Here is a 12007-nt window from a genome sequence, read left to right on the forward strand (position 1 = left end):
AAGTGTTAGGTTATACACCGAGAATTGTTTCAGGCCCAGAGTTTTCGCATATTCTTTTTTTCCACACCGGTAGGCTGTTACCATTATGCGTAAATTGTAATTTTGTTAAATGGTAAAGAAAAATAACCAACCCTTTTTCCGAACAATTCATTATTTCCAAATCAGAGTTTTAATATCGAATTTCTCTTCTCTCTGAAATCAGTTGTTTGTTTTCTCTAAACGAAAGCTAACTGCTTCTTCTTCACTAGAAATAAAACATTGAATTATGATAGGAATATATCACCAAGAAGCAAAAATCCTCTAAAATAATTATCTCATTTATTATATTTGCTGTGCGCCGTCAGGAATAAATTTCAACAGATATTCATCAGAAAAACTATATTTTATACATAACAATATGCATTTAACTATGTAAATATTTGTCTTTCATAGATAAGAAAAAATTACTCTGTACAAGATAGTTGTAGGTAAAGTTATGCAGTAGCAGCCCCTATGCCAGCATAGGCTGTTGCTTCGAATGGTCACCTCAGGCAATCTGACCACACGACGAGGAAAGACAAGATGAACCAAAACACGTTGGTGGAACTTCGGAGTAAAGATGGGGCTGCGTTGATGCAGCCGATGTTTTCAGGGCCGCAGTAAATTCTGACGAGATTCTCGTCTTCATCACAGGTACTGTCGTACCATTCCTGGGAAAAGCAAAAGAATAACAGAGTGTGCAATAAATAAAAGAGGCATTTTGTTTTTATTAAGGGTTCCAAACTTGTTCCTGCCAAGCACGTTCCATGAATCTACGTACAGTGTCCACTGGCTTAACAGACCATCGGCTTTAGCCACCAGTAGACCGATAATGAATATCGGGGCTAATTCGTTATAAAATTCGGGGCTAATTTGTTATAAAATAGTGGTTAAACTTTAATTAGTGAATCGAAATCTTATGGTAATGATTATCCATTGTCACCATAATTAATGAGTATCATGATAATGCACAGAAGTGACACTTTATGAAATGTCCCTCGAAAACCGTTGCGAAATAAAAGTTGTTAATAATAATAATAATAATAATAATAATAATAATAATAATAATAATAATAATAATAATAATAATAATAATAATGTTTTGGACAGCTGACTTCAGAGATAAGCCCAAATCCTTTTTTTAAACATTTCCCCTGCTTTTGTAATGTTCCTAGATGAAAAGGAAAATATCAGTGATATGCATCTTCTTGACTTAGCCTATACCTCAGATGATACAATATAGCACAATACACTTATATAAAGGTTTTTTCATTAACGTTATAAAATTCTAATTCTGCTTGCCAAACAAACATACATTTCAGTAATCGTAAACATCAGCCCTTTGATTTTTATATGCATCTTTCACATTCAACAGGCAGGTATAAAATACACTCTTTCACAGGGTGAAATCAATTTTCTTAAATAACAGTAAAAAGGCAGTAATGACAATGAGAAAAGTACACGAATTCACGATCCACTTTCTTAGTACTATTCGGGGTAACGCCCATGTCTCTCTCTCTCTCTCTCTCTCTCTCATAGGCTCGTTAGTCCATGGGACACGCTCCTCGCAATCTCCTGGTCTCTCTCAAGTGACGCTGCTCACAGTCTCCTGCTCTCCCTCAAGGGACATGTTACTCACAATCTCCTCCTCTCTCTCAAATGACACGCTACTCACAATCTCTCTCCCTCTCTCAAGGGACACACTACTCTCTCTCTCTCTCTCTCTCTCTCTCTCTCTCTCTCTCTCTCTCTCTCTCTAAGTGAGACGCTACTCACAATCTCCTGCTCTTTCTCAAGGGACACGCTACTCACAATCTCCTGCTCTCTCTCAGGTGGCACGCTACTCACAATCTCTCTCTCTCAGTGAGACGCTACTCACAATCTCCTGCTCTCTCCCAAGTGACACGCTACTCACAATCTCCTGCTCTCTCTCAAGTGACACGCTACTCACAATCTCTTGTTCTCTCTCAAGGACATGCTACTCACAATCTCTTGTTCTCTCTCAAGGGACATGCTACTCACAATCTCTTGTTCTCTCTCAAGGGACATGCTACTCACAATCTCTTGTTCTCTCTCAAGGGACACACTACTCACAATCTCTTGTTCTCTCTCAAGGGACACACTACTCACAATCTCTTGTTCTCTCTCAAGGGACACACTACTCACAATCTCTTGTTCTCTCTCAAGGGACACACTACTCACAATCTCTTGTTCTCTCTCAAGGACATGCTACTCACAATCTCTTGTTCTCTCTCAAGGGACATGCTACTCACAATCTCTTGTTCTCTCTCAAGGGACACACTACTCACAATCTCTTGTTCTCTCTCAAGGGACACACTACTCACAATCTCTTGTTCTCTCTCAAGGGACACACTACTCACAATCTCTTGTTCTCTCTCAAGGGACACACTACTCACAATCTCTTGTTCTCTCTCAAGGGACATGCTACTCACAATCTCTTGTTCTCTCTCAAGGGACATGCTACTCAATCTCTTGTTCTCTCTCAAGGGACACGCTACTCACAATCTCTTGTTCTCTCTCAAGGGATATGCTACTCACAATCTCCTGCTCTCTCTCAAGTGAAACGCTACTCACAATCTCCTGCTCTCTCTCTCTCTCTAAGCAACACGCTACTCAAAATCTCCTGCTCTCTCTCTCTCTCTCTCTCTCTCTCTCTCTCTCTCTCTCTCTCTCTCTCTCTCTCTCTCTCTCTAAGTGACACGCTACTCACAATCTCCTGTAAGTCTATCTCGTCCTCAGCGTGGCAACCACAGCCATCATTGGAGCCTCGGAGTCCTTTATTGACGCTGATGAAGAAGGAGAAGGGATCCTTGTTTAGACACAGGTAGAAACAGGCCTCGGCTTCGCTGCTGACGCGAAACTCGTCCTTCGTATCCTTTCGAATGAGAGAGAAAGAAAGTTAGAAAGTTTATTTAACGCCTGGGAGGTCTGCTGACCTACTGCAAAAAATATTACTGACTTGACTGCTGTAAATTGACTAACAAGAGCTGTAATCGGCAGTAGGTAATTTCCATTAAAAACTTATTATTTGAAATTAAACTTAAGCATTCATATCTTGCAGAAATACCTTAAAAATAAGATTATTAGTTATACAATTTCTTGTTTATAAAATATATTTATTGAAAACTGTTGGTTCAGTGCCATCAGTAATGAGATGCAATAAATACTATTTCCCTTTGAAATCTGGTTAATTTGCGGCTTGCCATAAAAATTGCTGCTGACATTTAACGACACTCTCTTGTAACATTTTACGACTTCCTTTTTTTACGTTGTTTTTAATTTATCAATACAGTCCTCAGGGATTTTCTTATCAAGAATCGCGTTATTTTTCTTTATTTTGCAAATGATGAGCAATCAAGACCTTCTTTTATAACACCATCAACGCTGTTTGATTTTAAAGCTTCGCTTTATTCCAAGACAGCTTTGGTGTCATTATAATGCAAACTGAATTCATCATAAACCAGATACTGCATTATCATAACACTAGATAAGACAACAATGATATAAAAAGGCAACAGCGTCGAACATGTTAGAGCAAAGACTCGGAGTTGAACTAGGGGCTAAACTTCCCGATGCACAATCAGGCACACTGGTGCCAAAATTAATTCCTGATCATGGCACCCTCAGGTACCAGGTACGGCGCTTCTGGTTCAGATTTCAAAACCCCTTGGATACTCCTCGATGATCAGGAATAAGGTCGATGGCACTGATATAATAAATTAAGTCTGTCAGGTCATGATAAGCTGATACTATCAACTTGATAATAATTTACTAAAACAAAGACAATTTCACAACAGAACTTACACCGATTTCCGTGTGACATAGACAGAATCAAATCTTTTATCTGTGAGGCTTTTTCAAAGACTTTCTCTCGCCAGGCTTTTTCGAATGTTCAGTATGACATATTCAAAATGATTCAGGCAGCTTACACAATTTCATCTGTTTCAGTCACCGTAGTAGACCTAAAGATAATATACATTAAAAGCACAAATCGGCGATATTTTTTTTCACATAAATACTAACAGACTTCATCAAAAGTATAATGATTCAGGCTCAAAGTTCATTTTGGAGTTGTAAGTAAAAATAAATCAAGACTTGAGAGAATCTCTACAGAGGGAGAACACCATAATTTGTTTGCTTTCGCGAGAAAATCTTTTTAAATTCGGATTTGATTCTTCTTATCCTTTTTTATTTGTAGGCCACATTGACGACCTACTGCTGCTTGCACCAGACTGCTAAGGTTAGTTTCAAGTTTCAATAACACTTAGGTTCTCCCGTTTTTATATGGACTTCGGACCTGCTATAACCTTTTGGTCAGATATTGAACTCGTTTGACGTAACTTTTCTCTGATTTTTTTCTTTTAAGCCTTAGGCCCAGTGCCGGGCCTTGTCCTGCTACAAAATCACAACAGGCCAAATGTTGCAACGAGAAAAAATATATTCAAAAGAAAAGGTGTCCGTTTTTCGTTAACTCTGATTCTTGTCTTATTCCTTTTACATACAATAGCGCTCCTAAACAACCATAACCTCCCACCCCCAACCCCCACCAAAAATAAATGAGTCCATCACATCCGTATTTCTTCTTCTGTGTCTGTTATTTCACGTAACCTCTCGCTTGTCCTTCACAATTTGTCACACATCGTCACTCGCACGGGAGACTGTCTCCAATCTATCTCTCTTCTCAGTGTTCGTTTTAGGTTGCGCAGACACCTTCTTTACCAATGCTACATAAGCTGCCATCATCGTACGGAGAAGTTTAGCAAGGTTGCCAGTATCTTGTACCGTTTCCCAGAAGCCTCCGTGATGACATAGAGTACTTGCTCCTCTTCAGAAGGGGACAAAACTCAGTATGAGATTTATGTCCTCATTACTGAAGGGGACAAAAGTCAATAACTATGAGATTCATGTCTGGGCGTTGTTTCTTCCCAGAGAAACAATCAGCTTGAGAGATGCGTCTATCAGTGAAACTGCAGGCTTCCGTATGTGATTGGGGGAGTGAGCAGGAGAAGGTCTCGAAATAATACTACAGTAGCTTTTCAACTTAACAGACACTTCGGGGGTCTGGCCTTTCTGATAAGTAACAAAGTCCGTTACGTAACAAAGAGCTCATATTACACAGGCCTGCACATGAATAATCTGAAGATATTTGATGGGTAACAGTAATTCCACAACTTCCTTGAAGTTTAAGTAATAATCTTACCATGGACCAACTCCTAGTTTTTAACTTAGCAATAAATGAAAAAGTAAGTGGAAAAAATACACCAGTTGGCTCTGCCTGACTAATCTAATATTTACAAACCACTTTGTCAGGGCAATTCAAGTTCTGTCTTCTGTAGTTCTTCATTGGAGGGGTGAGTAGAGCTTTCGGCTAGCACGCTGTTAGCCCAGCGCTCGACTCTCCAAGCGGCCAATGAAGAATTAGAGGAATTTATTTCTGGTGATAGTGATTCATTTCTCGTCATAATGTGGTTTGGATTCCACAATAAGCTGTGGGTCCCGTTGCTAGGTAACCAGTTGGTTCTTAGCCACGTAAAATAAGTCTAATCCTTCGGGCCAGCCCTAGGCGAGCTGTTAACCTAACCAGCTCAGTGGTCTGGTTAAACTAAGATATGCTTAACTTTTCTGTCTTCTGTACATCAACTACAGACGTACCTTCCCTCCCTGCCACAGATGGAAAAAAAAGTATAGCTTAGTTTTACCAGACCACTGAGCTGATTAACAGCTCTCCTAGGGCTGGCCCGAAGGATTACACTTATTTTACGTGGCTGAGAACCAATTGGTTACAGCTGGAGTGGAACACTGGAAGTGTTACCACATACGAAGGGAACACGCACAAAAACTGACCTGGGTAAGATTGAAGTAAATGTAAGTTCCGTTGGTTATGTGGTCTTCGCTCAGGCATCCCTGGTATGTCTCCTCCACAGACTTGCTCCTTGTCTTGCGGAGTCCTTCATCCTTATTTAGGACGATGTCTGGACTGTCTGAAAGAGAGATACATTTATAAAATAGGATTTTGGTGTGTCTACTTCTCTGTAAGAAATTCCATGTGGATTGTACAAAGATAGCATGAAAAGGGTAGCAAAAGATTTTTTTTTCTCTCTCTCTCTCTCTCTCTCTCTCTCTCTCTCTCTCTCTCATAATGTTAGCCAAAGATTAAATCTGAGAGAGAACGAAAGAAAGAAAAAGGGGTTTAAATTCACATACATCATTCCTCATCAGAGCTGATTAATAAGGCTCTTAACATCAGTAAATGCTATCAATAAAGGTAAACATTTATTTACAGATTAACGACACTCAGCAAAGAGAGACTCGCTATTTTGAAGAAGTTCAAAACAATGGAAGTGAATCACATTCTTTGTACTATGATTTTTCTAGATTTCTCTATCAGTGAAATACCAAAAAATTACAAGTTAACTAAGGCATTAAAACATCAGAAATCAGTTATTATTGTGTATACAACGTACATTTCTGTCAAGCAATATTATTATTATTATTATTATTATTATTATTATTATTATTATTATTATTATTATTATTATTCAGTAGATGAAACCTATTCGTTTGGAACAAGCCCACAAGGGCCATTGAATTGAAATTCAAGCTTCCAAAGAATATGGTGCTCACTAGGAAGAAGTAAGAGGAAGTAAAGGGAAACACAGAAAGAAGAGATCCCACTTATTAGAAAAGAAAAAAATTAATAAATAGATAAACAGATAAAAAAAGTATTAAAATGCAAGAAGAATCGTATTAGGGCAGCAATGCATTGCATTTTCGCTCGACTTCTGAAGTTCCAATCGCACGACATCCTCAGGGAGGCTGTTCCACACTCCAATGGTGGGAGGAATAAAGGACCTCTGAAACCGAGAAGTTCAAAAAGGTAGTTATGCAACAGACGGCATGACTTAAAAAGGCTAACCTGCCTCTGTTCTGATATGTAAATGTTCCAGTCCCTAGTATAAGATAGTGAGCAAATATTTGTAAAGATTCACAAAAAAAGGTAAAAAATGTCAATTGAAAATAACTTTTATTTTTCTCAGCCGTTTCTCAAACAAGGTTAAAGGAAATTTGTGTTAAGTATTACTTTCAAAGGTGAGTTTGTTGTATTAGAAATGGAATCATGGATATCTCTGTTATATTTCTATTGTAAATCATCTTTATTTGACGATAAATTTTACATTCCAAAGCTCACGCTGTTTCCCCATTCATTCATGTTAACGACTTCCCACGAGGAAATAATGTCATTATCTTTTCAAACTTAACCATTGCGAGAAAAAACTATTCTTAATAATTATTCTACCATACATATATATATAGCCTACATTAATATATATAAATATATACACATATATATAGTGTATATATATGCAAATTAATATATATAAATATATATATACATTATATATATAATATATATAATATATATATATATTATATTATATATATATATATATATTTTTTTTTTTTTTTTTTTTTTATATGTGTGTGCTAGTATACTGCGATGCCATATACGTAAACCGCTCGTACGCAAATTAAATATAAATATACTGTCTCTCTAGTCAACTTCTTCCCATTCATTTGCATTTTACACTTTACACTCGGCCTTTGGAGCACTGCAATGACACTTTAGTTGACAAATGTGTTACTAAAGTCTCTCTAATCGGATTCACAACATACCTTTGGTCCGCGGAGTTCACAAAAAAATAAAACCTTAAGTCATATTTTCAACAGGTTTTTCGTTTTCGTAATATTTTGAGAGAGAGAGAGAGAGAGAGAGAGAGAGAGAGAGAGAGAGAGAGAGAGAGAGAGAGAGAGAGAGAGAGAGAGAATACTGGAAAAAGCTAAGCCCCGGCTCTGACGGTATAAACTCATAGTCCTTGAATACATGAAAAAAAATTTATAACATTGTCCTCTTGCAATGTTATCTTTTGTTTCGAAAGCACGATGGTCGAAAATGCCATTGAATCATTAAGAGTTATCACCCTAAAAGCCTTCGGAAAAACATTTCAGTTTTATTTCTTACTGAGCGACTGCTTATTGCTTAAATTTATTTATTATATTTTTCTGAATAAATTTCGGTTTTGCTTTTCTCCGTAATAATAATAATAATAATAATAATAATAATAATAATAATAATAATAATAATAATAATAATAATAACTTGTAAGAGGAAATGATGAGAAATACCCCAGAGAACGATGGGCATTTCCTACCCAATAGCGATCCACCACTGTGGGGGTGTTCTGGGATGTCTATTTTAATAGGCGCAAATGCCAAAGGTTTTACATGTATATATATATATATATATATATATATATATATATATATATATATATATATATATATATCTTTATAATATATGTATATATAGTATATATACATATATATAGGTATATGTACAGTATATGCATATATTATTTAATTGAACTTTCAACTTTATTATTGGTGCCAATTTAAAATTTCATTTCTATTCTAATTTAGAGTTATTCTTTATTGTTTTAGTTTTGCTTTTGAGTTAATGTGAGTTTTTAACTTTATTTAAAAATCAGAAATCATTTTTCTCTCACGATAACTATTATTTTAATGTATCTCAGCTCGTGCTGATATTATTAATCTTATATAATTTAATTAAGTGATTACAACCCAGTCTTAATTTAAATCCTGTTTTTAATCGAATTTTATCTTTAATTTTCATTTCATTTATTTTGATACTCTGTTGTCAGTAACGTCTGGGTGGGTTTTTTTTTTCTAAGCTAATTGTAACAGTGTATTGTTATAGAGCAATCCTTGATACGAGTGACTGACCTACTAATCTGTGTAAATAGGCCTTGCAGAGATTGTCAGACGATGCGGCATTGATAGGAATGTTCCTACACTGACAGGAATATGTCTTCATTGACAGGAATATTCCGTTCATCGTGATTAAACCACATTCAGCAACATCAGAATCCTTAAGAAGTACTGATTATTATTATTATTATTATTATTATTATTATTATTATTATTATTATTATTATTATTATTATTATTATTAGCTCTCACAGGGCTGGCAATCAGTAAACAAAACATAACAGAAACTTGAAATTAATTTACAAAGCGTTTTAATCCATTCGATGGAAATTTTGCTGAAACTTTCTATGGTACCCTGTAACATGGGTAGAGACAAACATTTCAAATATCTTTTATGGTGACCCGAGTTAATACTGCTTTGATTTTGCTGCAAAAGACTGTTTATATCCTTGGTGATACATTATCCCCCCTCCACAAGACTGTGTGATAATGTTCTCATTCTTATAATTACCGATGTTTGGAATTCTGACTGTGGGCATCATATATATATATATGTGTATATATATATATATATATATATATATATATATATATATATATATATATATATATGTGTGTGTATGTATGTATGTACGTATGTATGTATGTATGTATATATATATATATATATATATATATATATATATATATATATATATATATATATAGTAAGTTAATACATCCTCAGTTCAAACGCGTAGAAATCGTAAGATAATTTTTCTTTTCAAGTGCGGAGGTCAATTACACAGGCAACTTCCTGTAATTCTCTAGCCGAGGCACGAAAAATAAAAAAAATAAAATAAAAAAACTGAAAATGAATAAAACTGGTGCTTAATTAACACTGCCGGATGCGATAAATCAAATATTTTTAAGGAAGAAAGATGATGAAAGTCTGGAAAAACAAAAGGAAGAAAAAATGCCAGAACTTATTATGTTATTAATTTAAACGTCTTTGATCCTTTGAATGCACTCCGAGAGTATATTTAAAGGACCTTGATAATACCAATAAGCGATCGTGCTCTTTAGGGAACCTCGTAAAGAAATGCGCGCAAACGCACATACGCACGCAAATCGAGTCATCATGACAGGAAGCGCTTGAAGCGTATCTGATGACTTACCGTAATCGTCGTAGACAACTTCGTCGTAAAAGACAGGGGCGGTGGATACGGAAGGCTGAACCGTCGCCACACTTGGTTTGGTTTCGCCAAGCTGAGAGAGCGCAGGCGCACAAAGCCCCAGTAAGAGGAGCGTTGATGTCAACACAGTCATCTTGATGAGTTTTTCTCTCACATAGATCTATATATCTTCAGAACATTCGCTTGTTTCTTAGAGCGTATTATGTTGCACTGCGCTTTCACTAGAACGTTAATCGTACACTGATTGTTATTGAAGATAAGTTTGTTTGGAAATAGATAATGAGATAACGTAATGACGAGCGCTTATCTTTCTAACTCTCGCGTGGCGTTCACACCACAGCGCAAGAGTATGAACCGCAATGCTTACTTTTCATGTAAATGCATAAAAATTTGCTACGTAATCACTTCCCGATATTTAACAGGTTAACCTTTCACTACAGTCACTACAACTGACATTATTTACTCCTACTTTTCTAGGTTATACAGATTATAAACAGAGATTTCCTTCGAGCACGACAGAGAGAAGAACGTTGAGGATATGCAACTATTCCTGAGAAAGAGCGTCGCTCGAATGAGTCAATTCGTTCCAGACTTCGGGGAAGAAGAAGAAAAGGAAGGATCGATGGCTGAGAATCGTCGTATTTCCTGCGTGTTCATGCACCTCTTTCGCAAGTTATAAGCTTACTGTCATACCTGTCTTGTCATCTCTAGCAGTAGTTATGGCGATTCTGACGAGCTATCTCATGAATGATTCTATTTACATACAATAGAGGGATGATGCGATGAAAGTTAGGTAATGTAATCGATAGAGACAATCTCGGAATACCTGGCAATCATTACTCATGGAATCGGTACGCCCCTTATCTCATGATGACGTCATATGCGGTTAACGCTATACAAGTCGCTTTAGCTAAAGTGAAAGTTCGTGTTTCTCTGTCTAAAGGCACTTATATTTTAACTAAGAAATTACATTTAATATTTTTACTACGGTAATGCTAGAATACACCGTGAATTTCAAAATACAACTCATTAAGTTTTATATCACAAACAGCATAAATATAAAATAAGAACAACTGACCAAGATTTCTATTTCACTTTAAAAAAATGTTTTTTTTATAATACGCAAATTTAAAAGAAACTTTTCTTTCGCCTGTTTCAGACAAATAAATTACAAACATACGCCCAGAGTCATTGAATATTATTGTCAGCTGATTCCTTCTCCGAAAGTTTACCACCACAGTATGCAAAAACAAGCAAGGCACATCACAGCTATTTACCCTAAAAGTGACGATTTTGCACGTAAGGTAAATCCTGAATTAAAGAGCTACTTGAACTCTGACGCTAGCAATAACAGCTCAAGTAAGCAGGGAACACGGCAACTGAGTTCCTTCTTCTTCTTCAACCTGGTGTTGAGAAGGGTGAGAGAAACCGATAAGACTGGGAGGCGAGGTAGGCGTTTCATGTGAGGTGTAGTACTAGGGGGGGGGGGGAGGTTAAGAGGGGGAGAAGTGGGGATCTTGGGTCGGGGAAGGGGGTTTAGATTAGTTAGTGAAGGTGTTTTGTGTCGGGAGGAAATGACGCAATGGGGAACCCGAGACTTGTATACAGTGAGCAATAGCAATGAAATGTCAGTCACGCAGGAAACACGAGTGGCAGAGCACCTGAGGTCGCGACATCGATCCTTATATCCATACCTCTGGTTGAGCCATACGGTATTCAGGCCTTTGCTTTGCTAAGAAGCATCCATCTTACCGTTCCTAATGTATGCGGAAGTACACGTTTGCCGTACTATAAGTGAAAAATCAAATAGCCAATTCATTCACACAGTTTCACCTTCCTAGAATTTACCTGTCAATCTTTCGATGCTTCGTCACTCAGCTTCGTCAGTTACAATAATAATATATCTATATTGTAGTCATAAAACTTACAATTTTTTCAGTATATGTGTAAATAAAGCAATAGTTCTTTGTTATCTAACTGCCTTCCATTTTTGTCAGTAGATTCTC

General features: G+C 36.5%; 1 protein-coding gene across 2 annotated transcripts; it reads right to left on the reverse strand.

The window, feature by feature from the left end:
• Window positions 1-301: 301 nt before the first annotated feature.
• On the reverse strand, window positions 302-11422 carry LOC136848732 (uncharacterized). Of its 2 annotated transcripts, none has more exons than XM_067121271.1 (5): window positions 11279-11422; window positions 9984-10241; window positions 5884-6020; window positions 2750-2914; window positions 302-689 (listed from the first exon to the last, which is right to left on the reverse strand). In XM_067121271.1, exons 2-5 carry the CDS (start codon window positions 10132-10134, stop codon window positions 522-524), a joined length of 621 nt encoding a protein of 206 aa, XP_066977372.1. In that variant the 5' UTR covers window positions 10135-10241; window positions 11279-11422; the 3' UTR covers window positions 302-521. The 2 variants fall into 2 exon arrangements, with proteins under 2 accessions (XP_066977372.1, XP_066977371.1); XM_067121270.1 differs by having other exon boundaries at window positions 9984-10754; window positions 11279-11410.
• Window positions 11423-12007: the final 585 nt, after the last annotated feature.

The sequence above is a fragment of the Macrobrachium rosenbergii genome, chromosome 19 (genome assembly GCF_040412425.1).
Source record: "Macrobrachium rosenbergii isolate ZJJX-2024 chromosome 19, ASM4041242v1, whole genome shotgun sequence".
Classification (NCBI taxonomy): domain Eukaryota; kingdom Metazoa; phylum Arthropoda; class Malacostraca; order Decapoda; family Palaemonidae; genus Macrobrachium; species Macrobrachium rosenbergii.